This window comes from Acartia tonsa, chromosome 13 (assembly GCF_053477335.1).
Source record: "Acartia tonsa isolate MP-2025a chromosome 13, ASM5347733v1, whole genome shotgun sequence".
Taxonomy (NCBI): Eukaryota; Metazoa; Arthropoda; class Copepoda; order Calanoida; family Acartiidae; genus Acartia; species Acartia tonsa.
The window spans coordinates 6,288,525-6,309,021 of record NC_137272.1 but is presented as its reverse complement, the minus strand read 5'-3'; the positions used below and the strand labels follow the sequence as shown (position 1 = coordinate 6,309,021).

The following is a 20,497-nucleotide window of genomic DNA, read 5'->3' as shown; positions in this document are numbered from 1 at the left end:
TTCCGTGAATGATACCTTCTTATACAACTGGAAAGGAGAATATGCGCTTGTATGGGTCAGCTTGCTTTCTTTCTAGGCTATATAACATTACATGAAGGGAGGGGACATTGGGGGCTGTTTATTACAATTGTCCCCAAATTTATATTATACAGTTTACTTATTCGCTGACTTTTAAGGACTTTTATTAATCTTTATTGCTTCAATTATTTGAGTGTTCAAACGTTTCAATCACTAATTGTAATCTACATAAGGGGTAATTTGTGTATAATCATTATGAAATGAAAAAGTTATGAATAATAAAATATTTTTTAATAAGAGGGGGGGGGGGAAATTAAATGTTGATGTATACCCAAACCCTGTAGCCCTGATTACTCTAAACGTATATGCGGCTACTGCAACATATTAAATAAAAATAGAAAGCAAAATACAAATAGTTTAATTTTCAGTTTTAGATTATTTGCAGACTATTATGAATTGAGTTTAATAAGTGAAACAAATATACAAAAATTATCCCATTTTATACTATTGAGGTTTTTTGTCTCAATATTATGATTTCGACTACATAACTGATTTAATCATCCCATTTTTGTAAGGGTCATTCTTTTCCAGGGGCGAGGGTGGTCGCCTCTCTCCACTTTTAAATTTTAGTTTAAAACGAAAAATTGGGGGGGGGGGGGAGTGGGCATTTCTATTAGAGGCGTTTTCAAAACCTCCATAAAATTAATTATATACCCTCCCAGGATGTATGAGAAGCTACGCTGTAAATTAGAACTATATCAGTCTGGCGGTTAGCGAGTAAAACAGACACATCAGACATCCTGTTACTTTGATACATGATAATGTATAAGGACCCCCTACTACTAGGCTAGCCTTTGAAAATTTATAGGGTTTTTCTTTTTGTGCTCTGAAAAACAAAACACTTTGTGCCAATGAATATCATTATCTAAACGATAAAAGGCTTTTATAAAGTATTTCCAGATAAAAAAAAAAATTTTTTGGAGTAGGATATGTCCTAAAGGGCTAAGTGAACCCATTCAATAAAGAATTCAAGATTACAGATAAATAAAATATATCAAATATGACAATGAAAGTGGTAAGTTATTTTTTTTTATTTTGCCTCATTTATTAATTTCTCAGTTTTTAACTATTTTTTTTTACTTTTTTTGTATTTTATAATTAACAAGGAAGACAACATCCATAAAAGCGAAGCTCTGAAACGGTAGGACAAACCGACATTAACACTTGTATAGTGTCAGAACTGAATAATCAGAAAATAAATGAATAAGAGTCAAAGCAAAATTGTAAGTAAATTTGTTGAAAAACTTCTTGATACAGGATAATATTTACGGACATACTTACATTTTTAGAACTTGATTTTAGAGTTGCTTTGCTTTTAATATTGTACTTTGTTGTCCCATGAATCAATATACCAAAAATCAGAACAATCGAATAATTGGATCACTTAAAAATTTGTTGTAAAAAAAGTAAAAAATCAACATGTTTAAAATGGACATATGGACATTCTGGTAATGATTATAGAGTTGCTAAGCTTTCTAAATCGTATCTATCTACCACAGGAATCACCATGCAAAGTTTTAAATCGATAGGACAATTATAACATGCCTAAATTAACGGAAAAAACTATCTGTCTCGGACGGACGGACGGACGGACGGACGGACCGACCCTAATTATAGAAAAGCTTCGCTTTTAAAAACTAGATTGGTTATTTTTTAGGGAATGGATCATTTAAAATCTGAAAAAGATGGCATAGTGTCAGACGATAAATATGCAAATAGGTAAAAAAAATCTGTATTTTAGTTTATTGTTTTATTTATCTAACTATCAACATCTAGGGGCTCTGTATTTAAAGTTGGATATGGGAAAAAATAGCATAAAACTATCCTATGGCTTAATTAAAAAAAACAGAATATTCAAACCAGGTCCCACATGAAGCTTTCCTTAAAAGGAGAACAAAATCAGTTGAGTAGTTATACATTTAGCTAGCTTCAGACAAAAAAACGTACTGCTTTATATAATAGAATAAAAATATTGTAAGCTTATTCCTAAAGACTTATTATACCCTTTAAAAGTTCAACATTAAATATTAAGTCAAGAATGTAACTTTTTTCTGTTAAGCATTTTTGTTTAATGAGTGGATTTGGGACCGTGTTGTTTGAATGCATTATTCTGTTGGATGACAATATTTAACATCAATTGTTTAGAGATCAAAATACGAAGAAAGAGCAGCTATACAAAATAGTAACAGATGAGATTTATGGCAGGCATATGGTAGCTGCTAGAAATATCAAGGTATCTATCTATCTATCTATCTTCCTGTCTGTCTATCAAAATAGCTAGCAGTATACAAAATAGTAACGGATGAGATTTATGGCAGGCATATGGTAGCTGCTAGAAATATCAAGGTATCTATCTATCTATCTATCTGTCTGTCTATCTATCTATCTATATATCTGTCTTTCTATTTAGATAGCAAGCAGAATAGAAAATAGTAACAGACGAAGTAATAGTGGTAATAGTGTCTGTCTATCTACCTATCTTTCGATCTATATATCAAAATACAAAATAGTAATAGACGAGACTTTTGGCCGGCATATTGTAGCTGCTAGAAATATCAAGATATCTATCTATCTGCCTGTCTGTCTATCTATATATCTGTCTTTCTATTTAAATAGCTAGCAGTATACAAAAAAGTAACTGATGAGACTTATGGCAGGCATATGGTAGCTGCTAGAAATATCAAGGTATCTATCTATCTATCTATCTGTCTATCTATCTATTTGTATATCTAATTAAACATTAATCTCTATGTATGTCTATCATTCTGTCTAATATTTACAAATATCTAGTACCAGTCCGATAGACGTCCAAAGGTTGGGGTAAAGGAATGTCTAACTTTGAAATCCCTCAAAATTTGATGCTGTGAGTATTGGTGCAAAAAATATGACGTAACAAAAAAAATTAGCCAATGAGAGGCCACTATAAATTTTACCATTGGTCAATAACGGCCTCTCATTGGCTATTTTTTTTGTTACGTCATATTTTTTGCACCAATACTCACAGCATCAAATTTTGAGGGCCACTATAAATTTTACCATTGGTCAATAACGGCCTCTCATTGGCTAATTTTTTTTGTTACGTCATATTTTTTGCACCAATACTCACAGCATCCAAAATTTTGACTACATTAGATTATCCCCCTCAAACCTTTAAAATCTCTTACTTAACCCCCACAAAATGAAATGCTTTGACATCGCTGGCTCTCTTTGTTATATAAAATGATGTGAAATACTTATGAGCAAATTTTAATTGTTATCTTTTTATGCCAGGTTGGAGAAGTAATTCTGGTGGATGAGCCTGTGACAATGGGACCTATGTGTGCCACAGGTAAACAAATTAGATAAATTATCAGATTTGATAGATAGGTCCGGTTGATAGATAGATAGATAGGTTGATAGATAGATAGATATATAGATTGATTGATATACAGATACATGAGCCCGTGTCAATGGAACCAATGTGTGCCACAGGTATACAAATTAAACATGTTATTAGATTGGTAGATAGATTTTGATAGATAGATATATAATTCTGGTGGATGAGCCTGTGACAATGGGACCTATGTGTATTATTTATACAAAAATACAGTCATACTTAAAGTAACCGCCATAGATACATCTAACACAGGCATTTATACATCCAAAATTGTCAATTTTACATCTATTTCTTGCCAATTTTACATCTAAACTTTTTTATATGTCATAAATACATCCTATACATTTTAATATACATCCATTATAGAAAAATTGCTGCTCAAATTGATTTCACATTGCCTCACAGGACCACTGAAATTTTAAAAGTCAATGAAAGGACAATAAAAGAATTTTAAATTTGATATTAAAGTGTATAAAGTTTTAATCACTATATCGAAATTTATTTATCTTTTTATGTACTAATTGCTGGAAAATAAATTTACCATTTTAAAAGTCAGGGATAAGATAATGGAAGAAAATTTAAATATAATATTGAAGTGCATAAAGTTGCAGACAAGGGTTAATAATTAGGGATGTGAAATTGGCAAGAAATAGATGTATATTTGACAATTTTGAATGTTTAAATGCCTGTGTTAGATGTATATTTGTCAGGGTACCTACGATATATGGCAAATTACTGTCGAATTTACATCCAGACAAACAATTTTGACAAAAATACATCCACTGTATTTCTGCCAGTTGCAGGAACGGCAACGTCCCATGTTTATACCTGATTATTATCTTTGGAGACTGTTGTAGGTACTACGGCACTAAAATAACAACTAATGTAGAAACTAATCCTTTCACAACAGCCTTTGTTGTCTTGAAGTCCTAACTGTTAATGGCAATTAGATGCGTCTGTTTTGCGACAAGGCATTCCCCCTAATTTTAATATTATATGGACCAACTGAGAAACCAGCAGTAGATACAAATTTTAATGTATTTAGTTGTTATTAGGCTTTAGCCCAGAATACAATTCATCACTTGCTACGACATGCAGGATAAAAGTTCAATATTCTGGTCTAAATATCTCAGACTTAATCATAAAATTTAAATTGCTCCTTATTCGCTCTAGAAATCACCATTTAAAAGACCCATTGCTCAAACTGCTAAAAAAACAATATGCTTATATAGTTATTAAAGAAAAATATGTTAAAAATAATATAAATCTAACTGTACAAAATATTATTTTTTTTAAATCACTATTTTTTTATTTAATTTTCAGGAGTAGAGCCAATTTGTTTATCTTGTTATACTGTGCTAACAAATAAAAACTATACATGTCAGGTGGGTGATTAATAATACAGTCATTCTTTTGTTAACTAGTGACCCTTTTAATTACCGCTTTGAAAATAAAATAGGTAATGTAAAGGTATGTCTTTCCATATTTCATTAAAACAGAGGGTTTTTTGGGAATTGGGGATTTCACACCCTTACCAAACCAATAACCTTTTCTTAAATCATCGCTAATCTGCCATGAACATTGTTCGATTAAACCGTTTAATAGATCTCTCAACACAAACACATACACACAACTTTTTACTTTACAAAAGAAAGTGCTAATGTCCGTACGATGTAACCTGCTTGGACTTTGATCCATTTACACTATTTCATCAATTACCTAACCTAATAATTTCAGTTAAACTAATATGGCCAATTATGCAATTAAATTAAATCAATTAATCTTTTTTCCCATATCGCTTCGAGACCGATTAACCCATTAGTGCCGAACTTCCCCCCTGTCGTCAGAATCGCTTCAAATTTTAAACACAGCTTCCTTAAGGGATTGTAAGACATTTGTATTTTTAGATTTTTTGATTTGTGGCATACCAAAGAAGTTTTTTTTTGCGTCGTTTCCGACGCATTCGGACTAATCATTTTTCCCATGCGTCTATTATGTACCATATCGGACTAATCATCTTAGGCTTTTACTGTATAATCTATTAGTTGCTTCGCCCCTAACCTCTAGGGTGGGTGGGGAATGTCAGAAAAATAGCATAAAGCCATCCCAAGATATTTTTAAAGCTTTCCTGATAAGTAAAACCAATTCAGACCCGAAATTTCTATAATCTTTAGCTTCAGACAAAAATCTTACTACTTTATAGTATGGAACACTATACTAGCAGCGGTTACGCCCCTAGAGGCATTAAGGGACCCTTGGGTTGGGGGGGAGTCAAACACCCTCTTTTACTTACAGTTTTTAGAGAAAAATTGATAAAAAAATTTGAGAGGGGTTTATTATTTTCTAGGGGTGATTTCTCCTAGGGCGGTTGTGGTACTCTCCCCCAAAATAGTTATAAACCTTACCAGGTCCTATGAGGAGCTACCATGTAAAGGAGAACAATATCGGTTCAGTGGTTAGTGAGATCCCTTTGTACACGCAGACACATATATATAGAATGTATATCCTGTTACTTTATTTTAAGGATGTACATAACACAGATACTTTACAATCAGTGTCTGTCTGTACGTCCATTCGTCTGTATAAAACAATTCAGAATATAATTATTTGGTACTAGTAGCTACGCCCCTAGAGGCCTTTAGGGGCACTTGAGATGGGGAGAGGTCATTGAATTCAACAACAATATTTGTGTTTTAGATTTAAAAAGAATTAATTTAATTAAGTTAATTCTTTTTTTTTGTGTTGGCGATTTCTCTTTGGTTTTTTTTAAGGGGCTATTTCTCTTTGGAGGGTGGTGATACTCTCCCCCAAAATAATTATAAACCTTACCAGGTTCTATGAGAAGCTACCATGTAAAGGAGAACCATATCGGTTTAGTGGTTAGTGAGATCCCTTAGTACACACAGACACATGTAGAATGTATATCCTGTTACTTTATTATAAGGATACATCACACAGATACTCTACAATCAGTGTCTGTCTCTACGTCCATTCGTCTGTATAAAACAATTCAGAATATAATTATTTGGTACCAATGGCTACGCCTCTAGAGGCCTTTAGGGGCACTTGAGATGGGGAGAGGTCATTGAATTCAACAACAATGTTTTTTTTATTTTAGATTTAAAAAGAATTAATTTCATGTAGTTTATTCTATTTTTTCTTGTGTTGGTTGTTTTTTTTAAGGGGCGATTTCTCTTTGGAGGGTGGAGGTAACTTCCCAAAAAATAGTTATAAACCTTCCCAGGACCTATGAGAAGCTACAAAGTAAAAAAAGAAGCATATCAGTTAAGCAGATACACAGAGAGATATCCTATCACTCTATTACAATGCTTTAGCTAAGAAATATGATTTTGTCGACAATTATATTGAACAACCCAATACATGACAAACCCTCGCCCCCCCTCCCAGCCCCTGTTAGTCCCCAAAGTTTAATAATAACTTTTTCTTATTTGTTGTCTTGCCAACTTTGGGGAATTGTATTTGTATTTTGATTGGTTGGTTTATTAAGTTAAGTGTCCAAATGTTTCAACCACTAAATGTAATCTACAGAAAGATTTTATGGTATAATAGCCCTGAGTAAGTACATCAATTTATCGGCCATTGACTTATTACTTTAGATCCCTAACAAATACATTTCTTAGTTGTAGTGTAGTTGTTAATTAATTGGATGCAATTGTGTATATACAGACGGACGTATATACAGACAGACCATAATTGTAGATTATCTGCGCTATTTTCATGAATCCCTTAACAGCTAGGCTGCAATAAAAATTACAGAAGTATAAACATATTTACAGTCTTTAATTGGCTGTAATTTTGATATATAGACAGACATACATACATTCACTAGTTGTAAGGTAGCTATTATTTATTTGGATGCAATTATGGAAATACAGACAGGTGGACGTACAGACAGACCCTAGTTGTAGATTATCTGCGCTACTACTTTTATATCCTTAAAATAAAGTAACAGGTTATTGTATGTCTTTGTGTGTGTATCAAAGGACCTTGCTAACCACTGAACCTATATGGTGCTCCGTTACATGGTAGCTTCTACTAGGTCCTGGTAAGGTTTATAGCTATTTTGAAGGAGGGTACCACCCCCATCCCGAGATAAATCACCCCTAGAAAATAAAAAAAAAAAATTTGAAAAAAAAACTTTTTCTTTAAAAAATTGTAATTGAAAGAGGGGATTTGACTCCCCCCGCAACCTAAGGGCCCCTAGATGCCTCTAGGGGCGTAGCCGCTGCTTGTATTGTATTCCATACTAAAAAGTAGTAAGGTTTTTTGTCTCAAGCCAAAGATTACAGAAATTGCGGGTCTGAATTGGTTTTACTTATCAGGGAAGCTTTATAAACACCTTGGGATGGTTTTGTGCTATTTTCCTGACATCCCCCACCCACCCTAGAGGTAAGGGGCGAAGCAACTAGCAGATTATAGGAGATTATACAGTAAAATTCTAAAATGATTAGTCCTATAAGGTCAAAAAGGACGCAATGGCTAAAATGATTAGTCCGAATGCGTCGAATACGACGCACAACAAATTATCAAAAAAAAGTATGTAAACTAACTAAAATTAAAGAAAACTTAGCAGAAACTAAAAATATATAATAAATGCTATAATTAATTATAAATAAGTATGTTTTAATTCATTAATAGAAAAAAGTTAGACCTGGTGTGGAAATTTTTTCCTATTTTTTCCACCTCTGCCATGAAAATATGATTTCATCTGGTCATCGAATTAAGTGAGAGGCCAAGCAATGTAGAGGACAAAACTTGAAGCTCTATTCAGTTATTTACAAACATTTAAAAAGAACAGCACAAAAAAATAGAGTGATAGTATAGGTTTGAATTTGTGCGTCGTTTAAGACCCTATTGTCATTAATGGGTTAATATCCGGTAAATTAGAACCGGTTCTAAGCCATACTAAAAATTATATCTAGCATTGTATGATATACAGTTTTCTACGAACATAAAAATGTACATTAATGAGAATAAAACCAGTTTTTTAGTCCGTGTCTTCAGCCATGGGGCTAGAAAACTGGTTTTGACTTTACAAGTGTACATTTAATATCCACAGAAAGTTGGTTATAATACGATGCGAGAAATAACTAATGTCTTCTTTAGATATGTGGTTGGCCAATGTGCAATGAAAAATGTGCTAAGAACCCAGTCCATGTTAATCAAGAATGCAAAGTTTTTAAGGTAAAAAAATGTTTTAGTAATTTCAATTTTCTTTTCTAATCCTATTTGCAGATAGAATGGTTAAAAAACATAGCTTTTGTCCTAATGTAATGGTTATTTAGAAATGGAGAGTAAAATATTTCATTTCAATCAACTAACCTTTTAATTTTTAGTATTGTAATTTAGTTATTTTTCGCATCGTATTACAGACAACTTTCCAGGGATATAAAAATAAAAAGATTAAGATTAAAACCATTATACGATGCTAGACATAATTTTTCCGTATGACTGAGAACCGGTACTAATCCATCGGATATCAATTGGTTTCAAAGCAATACTGGCTAGAAGTTTATTTTGCTCGCATATCATATCAAACGCTAGTTTAAGGTCAAGCTTACATAAATTATTACGATTATTTTTGGGATAGCTATTTTATTGGAAAGGCTGGCAAATGGTGTTTAAAAATGGATAAGTACTCTATGCATCCCTTTATGATCTAGATAACAATCTATATTTATGTTTCCCTAATCAATCGCTTTATAGATATTCATCCATTTATTAAATCATCTATCATTCCATATATCTATTTAATCTATACTCATTTATCATTCTGCTTATCTATCTATTCATATAGTTATAAATTAGTCTATTAGCCATCTATCTTTTTTATTTATATATTCATCTACATAGCCATAAATCTTCCTATCTATGTAGGAAAATGGAGTGAAAGTAAACGCAAAAGACTTTGATTATACAGGCGAAGAACCTTTGTATTCAGTGATTTCAATTATTAGAGCATTCGCTTTGAAATTATATAATCCAGACAGGTAACATGGAGTTTCTTCTAGCACAACTACTCTATAACTAAAGTACTTTCAAACGACCAACAAACAATTATTGCAACTGTCTTTCGGTTCAAATTATTTTTGCCTTCATGCATATTTGTCCTTCTTAACGATCGCGTTTTTTTTATAAGAGATGCCCTTCTTTACATAGTGTCGGTCCATCCATCGTTCAGAATTTAGGGATGTTACACTTGTCTTGAACTTCAACAATAATTCCTGTAACGGTTAGTGACAATTTAGAAAGCGAAGCAATTCTATTATCAACACCATAGAGTCTATATGACCAATTTGATTATAATTATTTAGGGGTTTCTTACAAATAATTATTTGCATGATCTGACTAGTAAGTATAGATATTAAACATGTTATTATATGCAAAGTTAATTATTTTGATATTAATTTAGAATAAAATATTATCAGGTGGTCTTTAATATGGAGTTTGATGTCACATAATGAAGAAAGGAGAAAAAAGGTGATAAGATACATTTCTAAGTTGGCAATTTATCAATAATTAGCGGCTACGTCCCTAGACGCCTCTAGGGGATTAAGAATTTTTAATTCAAAAAAATTCCATGGGGAGTGTTAATTTTTTCTAGTGGCGATGTCTCTTGAGAGGGTGGTGGTACCCTCCTTCAAAATAATTATAAACCTTCCCGGGACCTACCCGTAAAGGAGAACCATAACAGTTCAGCGGTTAGCGAGACCCTTAGGTACACAAACAAACAGACTTCCTGTTACTTAAATTTTAGGATTCTTTAAAGCTTTATGAAAATAGGGATATAATAATATGATATGGAAATACAAGGCTTTTAGGGGCGGGAAGACGGTAAAACGATGATAACTAGTTACAAAAAATATATATTTGCCATTTAAAAATATTAAGATGTATAAAACATGCTTTTGATGCTGAAAATATGTTACTTTTTTTAGAGATACTGGAATAAAAGGCATGATATGGTTATCAAACTTATAAGGTAAATATTTTTTTTATTTTAAAGTATAAAAAATTGGTTTTATCGGCTGTTACTTCAGGTAGACTGTTGAATTTTTTGAAGATCTCCTTTTTTAAAGAGCATCTAATATATTACTTAGTTGGTCCTTTAGTTGATCGGCCATGTTTCAAAAGTTTTCATTTCATGATTTTCTACAATGTATCATTCCTTTTTTATCTTTCTCTCATATTTATAATCTCTGAACAACTGCTTTATAACTCACTCTGTCCGTTTGTCCATTCGTGATTTTCTTATGCTACTAGTTGTCATCCGTATTTATATTTCAGAGAGGATCTTGGAATGAAAAGCATCAGCATTGAGATTATTGACACAATCATGGGAATATTTCTGGTTAATGATTTTGAAATCACACAGCCGGTAGGACTTTCTATCAGATACAGAGAGAGGACAATGGGCTGTTTATTGCACTAGTTCCCAAAGATTTATAATAACGTTTACTTTATCATTGGCTTTATAACTTTGGAAACTTTAGTGAATTTTGATTGGTTGTTTCATAAAGCTAAGAGTTAAAACGTTCTAACAACTATTTTTAATCTAAAGATGGTGTAATTTTGTAACATCATTGGGGATGTACATCAATTTATCGGTCAATGTCTTATCCTTTAGATCCCTGCTTTTTCATATATTAGCGGCTACCTATGTAACTTTTTGGGTTGGGGGGAGTATGATGGTTCTTTTCTAGAGGCAATTTCTATTGGGAAGGAGGAGGTAACCTCCCCAAAATTTGTTAAAAACCTTTCGTTTTAAAATGGTTTTGAAAAAGGCCAAATTTCATAGGGTTGCCTAGGATCTATGGTGCCTAATATCTTGTTTTGTACCTATGTTTTGCTTTATATATACGTAATGAAATCGAAACCCTAATTCCTAGGCTATCCTTTTCTTTTTCTATACATTTTCTTTCTTTATCTATCTATCTGTTTTCTCAGAACTTTTATTTCAGAATAAAACAGAGGATGGACACATATCCAGCAATAAATCAAATATTAGAGGTAACACCTTAGCATATTGCCTGGTTTCATTTAAAGAGATCATCTAGGGGCTTGTAATAGAATGCCATCCCCACTATATGTAGGTAAATAGAGAAAGTCGCTCAAAAAAAGACATGTGACGTCATAAAAATAAGTGATTATACTTTTCTTTTTAAGGGGGTTTCTCTCCCACTTCTCCTCTCATCTCCCTCATGTTTATTGACGTCACATTGAGCGACTTTCTCTATTAAGTAACATCCATAAGACGATCAACCCTTTGATTGCACAAACCATTATAATAAAGACCTTATTGTGAATGGTAATAAGTTACACCTGAACAAGGGCCAAATCATTCCACTTACTGCCACTTGTAGTGTCACGCGCAAGACATTGTTGCAGTAGGTGTGGACTCAAACCCAGGCAGGCATGCTAGCATTAACTCTGCTGCTGCTGGTTAACATCTTAGCAAAAGTCTAATGTTACTTTTCAATTAGTCTCCTTTAAGGACACACAGACTTCGCCATTTTGAAGTTCTTTAAACTTTAAAGGTAATTTAGAAAAGAACAGAAAAAATGAGTAAAAAAAGCCAAAGCACTATTATTTTTTTTAAATCAAAATGTCTGAAACACTATTAAGATTTTTATCATTTTAATTTAAGGTTTGTACAGTATAGCAAGTATACCAAACCATAGTTGTATCTGTAATACGGTACATACTTTTACAGATGACGGTACTTTCAGGTAAATAAATGTTTTTGTAGTGAAACTTAAAGGGACTGGGTAATATTTTTTGGATGATTTTTTTGTTATACTTTTTTTGAGTTATATCGTTAGAAAAAAAAGAACACAGTATTAGTGTCTGACTGATTATGACGTAACAAAAAAAATTAGCCAATGAGAGGCCACTATAAATTTTACCATTAGTCAATAACGGCCTCTCATTGGCTAATTTTTTTGTTACGTCATAATCAGTCAGACACTATTACTGTGTTCGAAAAAAATTTGGGTAAAAGGGTTAGGGCCCACCGTAGGGATTAGAGAATAAGAACGAATTTTAGATTTCTTTTAATAATAAAGTGTTCTCTTGGCAATTTGGAGGAAAGCGCTAGACTTTGTTATTTTAGGATACTCAACAAAGTGGCTGAAAAAATAAGCAAAGCGATGTCATGAAAGGGAGAGATTAGAGGAGAAGTGGGAAAGGAAACCCCTTAAAAGAGATGGCTCATCACACTGCTCATCTTTGTCAACCACTTTGCCGAGTCTCTTATTTTAGAATAGATGTAAAAATCATTCTTAATTGAATTTGTTGATTTAGAATGACCGTACGAGCTAGTCAGATTATTAAGAAGGATGAAGATATAACACATACTTATGTTGATCCTTTAGAACCAATATTACATAGGTAAGTTAAGGTGATGAAAGGAATACCCTAGTGATTCCTTATACAACAAAGTGAAGCGAATCATCTCTATAACCAAGTCCTGAAAATGTGAGTATGCCCTTTAAATAGTATCCTATATTTAAGTAGTTTTGTATCAAATTTACTTAAAATTTATATACATTTATATTCTGCTTATGAATAATCAGGAATCTGTTTTGTCACTCTACAAGTGTAAATGTTCATTTGCTCTACCATTTAAGTTCCTTGCCTTTATAAATGTTATGATCCTTGTTTTATATTGATTAGTTATTGTTAAAAAAAAATTTCTTTACAACATTACAAAGCTCGAAATTGATTTTTTTTATTGTAATGCCAACTGTGATATTTATTATAAGTTTAAATATTTTAGGCAAGAACTGTTGACAATTGGTAAATTCTTTCAATGTCAGGTAATTCAATTATTTCAGCTTTTAATTTAGTTTGGTCACAAAATTAATATATTATTATCACTTGTTTGTTGCACCAGATTTTCTTGTACTCTGATAAGTGTTTCTCGCAGCTGGCTAAATTAACGTAATGTTGTTGTTGTTGTAGCCATGATTCTCTGAAGTTAGGACTCAGATGCACACGGAGACTGGAAGTGAGAATTTTTTGGCCAATCTTAGATTGGTAAGCTTCGCGCACAGCTGATTGTATTCTATGTTACATTACAAGCTTACTCGCAATTCTCGTGGAAGCTACTCAATTATTACATCACCCTGGCCTAGAGTGTTGGCAGGTGTTCCATATTAAGCCACCCTAATTAATGGCACTCTCATATGAGGAGCATGGATGAGGGAAAGCATGATTAGAGCTGCTTGATTTGTAGAATCCTAACTTCCTACAAATCTCCCCCCTTACAACCCTAGGGCATCTTAGGGAAGGTTGCGTGATCATAATCTGAAATTTGCGACAGCATTTTTTGTCAACCAAGTGCAAAGTGCTATGTGGGGACTTGAACTCGGTTTCTCCCAACCACAGCGTAGTGCGCTAACCACTACAATATGGGACACCCCTAACGTAATTTACCCCCCCCCCTCCTCCCTTTTACTTGATGAACAAACTGACGAATAAATGAGGTCCATATTAGTAAGCTACATTTTCGGCATCCAACATATTTAGTTAACTAGTTAGTTTATATAAGTTGGAAGGTATTTAATTGTTAGAGGGAGATTTGAAATCTGCATCAAATTTTAAGGATTTTTTTTTATAAAATCCGTTTTTTGTATAATTCCCTATCTAAAAGCGGAAATACAATTTAAGTTCATAAACTTTGACCAATAGGATAGGTGGATTGGAAACTACCTGCGCTCTAATTGGTTGAATGATGTGCGACACTTAAGCTTCTCCAATCAGAGCGCAGATAATTTTCAATCCACCAATCACAGATGTCAAAATTAATTAACTTAAATTGTATTTCCGCTTTTAGATAAAGAATTATACAAAAAACGAATTTTATAAAAAATCCTTAAAATTTGATGACGATTTTAAAACTCCCTCTGACATTAAAATTCTTTCCAACTTATATATCTTATTGAACATGATTTGTAGATTTGTATAATATTGCAGAGAGAGAGGGGGCAATGGCTTATAATAATGTTTTATTATTCGTTGTTTAACAACTTTTGGGACTTTCATTGAATTTTGATTGTTAGGTTCATCAATGTGAGTGTTCAAACGTTTTGTCAACTAATTTTAATCTACAGACAGGGTAATTTTGGATATCATCATTGCGGATGTATATTAATTCATCGGCCATTGTCTTATCACTTTGAACCCTGATATAATTATGAAAATTTAGTGTCCCCGATGTGAAAATAAGAACGAACTTGGTACCAACTCAAGTGCTTGCATTTGTCCATCATGTAGAAAGGTAGAAAAGAAACCAGTTTATACTAACAACGAAATTAATTCGAAAAAATCACAAAACCTTTACGAAACAGCGTATAGTGTCCTATAAGAATGACGTCATACAATACAAATGACCAATGATAGGCTAGTATACATGGTAATTAAAAAATCTAAATTGTATATTGGCCTATCATTGGTCATTTGTATTGTATGAAATCATTTTTATTGGACATTATACGCTTTTTGAACCTTTATGTGATTTTCAGCTGTCGTTAGGTTGGAAGCAACACATAGTAGAATTGACGACCTTTTTATCCGCTCCCTAATCATCATTTTAGATTTATTTGGCTTGTATTCCTGGGTATAAACTATATTTCTATTAAGCATTCTTTTACATATTCAAATATCCAATGATACGCCAATACACAGACTAAATTACCAATGGCAGTATTGATTTTGATTTACCAATGTCAGGCCAGTATGACGTCATTTTTAATTTTAAAAATAATCTAGTCAATTTTCTTTCTTAATTTAATATTCTAATGTTCAATGATAAAATTAATTTAATGAAAAAATTTAGGGTATACTTTTACCACAAGATGTTACTGATATGTCCTCAGACTGGCTCTGTAATAAATGCAAGGCAACCCAATCATCGGAAAAAATTTCAAGGTTTTTTTTTAAAATTAATTAAAACTAAAAAAAGATCATAGAAAATAATATAAAAGCTTTACTTTATATCCTAAAAAATATTCTAAAATATAAAGTATTAATTTGTTTGAAGCTTAAGATTATAATAACTACTTATTGAGTTCTCCTTTTTAAGTAAGCTTCGCATATGTCCGTGGATGGTTGTAGGCTAAGTTATTTTCAAATTAAAGCTCTTCATCACATTAATAATGTGTGAAATAATATTTTTTTTAGATCTTAGTTTTAATTAATTTTAGAATTTACAACGCCATAAAGTCAAAAGCAGATGATTTAGAATACGACCCTAGGTAAAAAATTCATATTCATTTTATAAATGTTAAAAAAATATATCCAAAAACCAATATCCTTATAATAAAGTAACAGGATGTTTGTCTGTTTGTGTGTACCGAAGGATCTTGTTTAACCGCTGAACCGATACAGGGTAGCTTTTCGTGGGTTTATGACTTTTTTGAGGGAGGGCACAACCACCCTCCAAAGAGAAAACGTTCTTAGAAAAAAATTAACCCCCTACAAAAAAAAGATTTATTTTTACTTCCTTTTACTTTTTTTTTAAATCGAAAATAAAAAAAAGGTTATCGAATTCAACTACCTCCTCCTTAAGTGCCCCTAGAGTACTAGGGGCGTAGCCGCTAGTAATCTATAATACAAAGTAGCTTGATGTCTGTCCGTCCGTCCGTCTGTCCCTTAAGATCTCGGTAACCACTGAACCTTTCGAATTCTACTCTTCAGGGTATATACCTTTTGGTCCTGTGGTGGTTTTAAGCTATTTTCATGGGGGTGGGAGTGGGACACCCCAAACCCCCCAAAATTGAAATTCTCACCCCCCCTCAAAAAAAAATATTTGGGGGGAGAGTAAGGTTCGGAGCACCAGAATTTTTTTTATTTTTTTTTTTAAACTACCTCATGGGGCAAAGCCCCTAGAGGCTAGGGGCGTAGCCGCTAGTAATGAACTAATGAAGTATAAAAATTTGTAAAGGAACCCAGAAAAATGTAACATTCCAGCCCATGAAGCTTTTCTCAAAAAATATGGTCAGGTAAGGTTATCCTTATAATAAAGTAACAGGATGTGTGTTTGTGTGTTTGTTTTTGTTCCGAAGGATCTCGCTAACCACTGAACAGATCGGGTTCTCCTTAACAGGGTAGCTTCTCATAGAGGCTATACCAGGAATGATTTTCTTTGTACCCTTTGAGGATTATATGCAGGGAGGGAGGGAGGGGTCACTGGACTGTTTTTTTGCTAATCCCCAAAGTTTTATAATAACGCTCAGTTAATCAACTTTTGGTACTTTTATAATTTTGATTGGTTGCTTCATCAAGTTAAGTATGCAAACGTTTTAACCACTAATTGTAATCTATAGAAGGGTAATTTTGTGTATCATAATTGGGAACGTACATCAATTTTTCGGCCATTGTCTTATCCCTTAAGATCCCTGATTATATGACTAATTAAAAACATTTTAAGATTCTGCATGGTAATCATATGTTGATGATAACAGTGAAGTATAACCTGGCCAAAATGTATGGTAGGATGGAGGGTTATAAAGCTGATAGTCTGACAGGTACAAATATTCATGGAGGGACAGTTCATTGGACTGTATATTTCAATCGTTCCCAAAGTTTAATAATAATCCTTTTCTTATTCGTTGTTTGAAAAACTATGGAGACTTTTGTTGAATTTTGATTGGTTTTCGTATTCGTTGGCTTAAAATCTTTGGGGACTTTTATTGTGTTCAAGCGTTTAGCCACTAATTGGGAATGTAAATCAATTTACCAGCCATTATCTCTTAGATCCCTAATTTTTTTGTTATTTGTAATTTATTTCTTATTTAGATGCACAATTATCAAGAAAACAGGAGCTCTGTGAAGAAGTGCTGGCTGTTTTTAATAAAATTTTACCTGGATGTAATAGGTATAACCTCCTTTCAATTTTTTATTTTATTTTTATATTTCTTTTTCATACTTTATATACCTATGTCTGCCCTTTTTTCAGATTTAAAAATTTTATACAAAGATTTTTATTTTCTTTTGATTTATATTTGTATCTGTTTTTAAAAAAAGATAAATGATTTACCCTGGAACAAAATTGTAATAATAACTTTAAAAAACAGGAAGGTAAATGAAAAATATGAAAAGTATCTCATCAAAAATTTAAATTATTTTCACAGGATGAGAGGAATAATTTTGTATGAATTGCACCTCCCTCTAGTTATGTTGGCTAGCAGGTAAAGTCTGTCTACTAATCATATGTTGGATCATTATTTTGCAATGACTCTGTCAAAAAGGTTTAAAAACAGGCAATTTTCTACCTAATACACTCACATATATTCTTTACAAGCCCAAGTAATCAGGTTTGATATATCTTTCTATTTTATTGAAAATTGATGTAAATAATCAAATTTGGGTGTTTTATATGAATAGATACCACAAAATAAACAGAAAAAATACTTTTTTATACTTTTCTTCTGTTCAATTAACTATTTTGGATGGGATTTATGCAATGATTATTCTGAAGCATAATATAAGGTAGAAATCAATAAATATTCAAAAATTCGACTTTATAATAATATTTGTAGTACAAGAGTTAGTAGTTAATCAAAAGGAAAGTTAGATAAATTATTTATATGAAAAATATTTATGTTATATAAAAAATTCTTATAGTTTCCCTCTAATTATTACTTCCCTTTGCTTATTCTGATATTTGAAGAAAGCTGAATCTGTTAAATAATATAGCGTATTGATATCCTCATGTAAGATTTTAAATTGTGAGAATTTTCTTAATCTTTATTTTAAAAGGGGGAAAGGTGTTGCTTGCAAAATAATCTTTTTTTTCTCTCAAAATCTTCTATAGTATAGATAATGGCTGCAATGGCCTCAAAGTACATCAATGCTAAAAATATTGTTATTTATCAGGGATCTAAAGGGATAAGACAATGGTCGATAACTTGATGTACATCCCCGATGATGATACACAAAATTACCCTTTACCCTTTGGAGCGGAAAATTAGTAGTTGAAATGTTTGAACAATCAACTTGATAAACCAACCAATCAAAATTTACTAAAGTCTCCATAATTGATAAGCTAACGAATAAGAAAACGTTATTATAAAACTTTGGGGGCAAATGTAATAAACAGCTCATTGTCCCCTCTCTCTCTTGATATTTATACTTTTTATGATTTTTTTTCATGTAGATCTTTAGAGAAAGGTCCTGGAAAAGGAATGGATGCAAAAACCATAAAGAAAAATATCAAAAATGGTTTAGAGTTCCTTAAAGAATCTATCTCCATCTTAAAGGTAAATCATAAATAATACTTTATATATTACTAGCGTATACTCCCCTAGCATGTAGGGACTTTGTCTTTAGCGACGTCCAAAAGGGGGGGGGGGAATTCACCCCTTTACCAAATGAATTTGGCACCCGCAATTTTTTTTTATTTTTACCCCCTCAAATAAAAAAAAGCTTGGACGTCCTTGCTCTATGATATAAGATTACCCCCACCCTCCCAAAAAAATTAACTTGGGGGTGCCCCCCCTTACATAAAAAAGTTTAGACGTTCTTGTCTGTCTTCAAAGTATTAAGTAGGGGACAGAAGAAAAATTTCCTGTAACTATCCCAGGGCTGAAATATAAATTAAAATATCTCAAAACCATACTTTTATCTATATGAAGCTTTCCTTAAAGGGAGAACTCAATCAGTTCTGTTGTTATCGAAATTTTAAAAGCTTCAGACAAAAACTTGTAACTTTATATGATAGAATTTTAGATAATAAGTATTTGGAACTTGAAATTATAATTTTTGTGTGAAATTAAAAATATTTGATACATATCATTTATTTTTCAGTATGAACCTGAAGGATCATTTGAAGATGAAATTGTTAAGGGATCAAAAGGTAAAATTTATTTGATTATTACAAATTTTCATTTACAGTATGGCTTCGAAACCGATTAATATCCGCAGGATTAGGACTGGTTCTCAGCCATGCTGAAATATCATGTATAGCATCACATGAAAGACGATTGTCCACAAATATTAAAGTAAAAATCTTAATATTAAAACCAGTATTATCCCTGGCGTTAGGTCCCTCAGGGTAAACAAAACTGGTTTTATTCCTATAGACTTTCTTCTAAAAATCTGCAGAAAGCTGTATTTAATGCGACGCGATAAATAACTATTCTAATCTTTTAAACTAAACTAGACTTTATGATTTCTTTTATTTTCAGAGACTTTGAAAGAGCTAGAGACATGGTGGGATACAATTTCTAAAATTCTTCCTTAGTTTATAGTTTTCACATTAATTAGAAATGGAAAATATTTCTATAAAAAATTGCTGTAAATAATTTTGTTAAAGCTTTAATATCAATTCAAATTGTCATTTATTTAGTTTTGTACGAGAATCAAATTTAAACTTATTGTTTAGTACTTTTGTAAAATAAAAGATTTTCTAAATAAAAACTGGACGAATCTACATATCTTTTTGGTTACTACAGATCATTTATGTAATACATGTATTTACAACTTTTAAAAAAAGAGAATCCAATTTAAAACAATTACAAAGAATAACAAATAATACTCAATGATTAATAAGGTTGATAAATAAATTTTTAAAAATGCCAGTGACACAACTTCATAGTGCAAATAAAAAAAAATATTTTTATTGTAAAATATCTTAAGTTAAAGTTGATTTACACTAAAGCTACACTACTGTGCAAGTTGCAAAAAAAATTTTATCCATAAAAGCGAAGCTCTAAAATCAGAAGAAAGGACAAAGGACCAATAATTCTTGCCGAGTGTCAGAACTTAATATTTCTAAGTCCTAACGACATTGTACATAAAAGGACATACGTTTATTTTAGGATTTGATTATAGAGATGCATCGCTCATAATAATTTTCCTTGTTGTCCTAAGAATTATTATTCCAAAAATCAGATGAATAGGTTAATCATATCATACAAAAAATTTTGCCAAAATTAAAAAAAACAGCATGTATTAATTAGCCATGCGGACTTTCGTGTAACAACTATGAGGGTATTATTATTGTATAGGAATTTGTAT

General features: G+C 32.0%; 1 protein-coding gene across 1 annotated transcript; it reads left to right on the top strand.

Moving 5' to 3' along the window:
* The first annotated feature begins 981 nt into the window (after positions 1 to 981).
* LOC145334907 (SET domain-containing protein SmydA-8-like) lies at positions 982 to 19,910 on the top strand. The gene is made up of 24 exons (XM_080180529.1): positions 982 to 1,093; positions 1,736 to 1,797; positions 2,224 to 2,311; positions 3,349 to 3,406; positions 4,778 to 4,839; positions 8,582 to 8,659; positions 9,353 to 9,465; positions 9,904 to 9,955; positions 10,414 to 10,457; positions 10,763 to 10,853; positions 11,437 to 11,485; positions 12,123 to 12,204; positions 12,779 to 12,865; positions 13,254 to 13,293; positions 14,685 to 14,756; positions 15,315 to 15,406; positions 15,682 to 15,732; positions 16,422 to 16,479; positions 16,908 to 17,004; positions 17,276 to 17,354; positions 17,611 to 17,667; positions 18,636 to 18,738; positions 19,286 to 19,334; positions 19,666 to 19,910. Exons 1-24 carry the CDS (start codon positions 1,079 to 1,081, stop codon positions 19,719 to 19,721), a joined length of 1,635 nt encoding a protein of 544 aa, XP_080036655.1. The 5' UTR covers positions 982 to 1,078; the 3' UTR covers positions 19,722 to 19,910.
* The last annotated feature ends 587 nt before the right edge of the window (positions 19,911 to 20,497 follow it).

What these genes read in the sequence shown, in the direction of transcription:
- LOC145334907 (XM_080180529.1), top strand. An exon ending in ATTTTGAAATCACACAGCCG is followed by an intron (nt 10,854 to 11,436) that starts GTAGGACTTTCT and finishes CTTTTATTTCAG; the next exon opens with AATAAAACAGAGGATGGACA. An exon ending in TTTGTCCATCATGTAGAAAG is followed by an intron (nt 14,757 to 15,314) that starts GTAGAAAAGAAA and finishes GAAAAAATTTAG; the next exon opens with GGTATACTTTTACCACAAGA.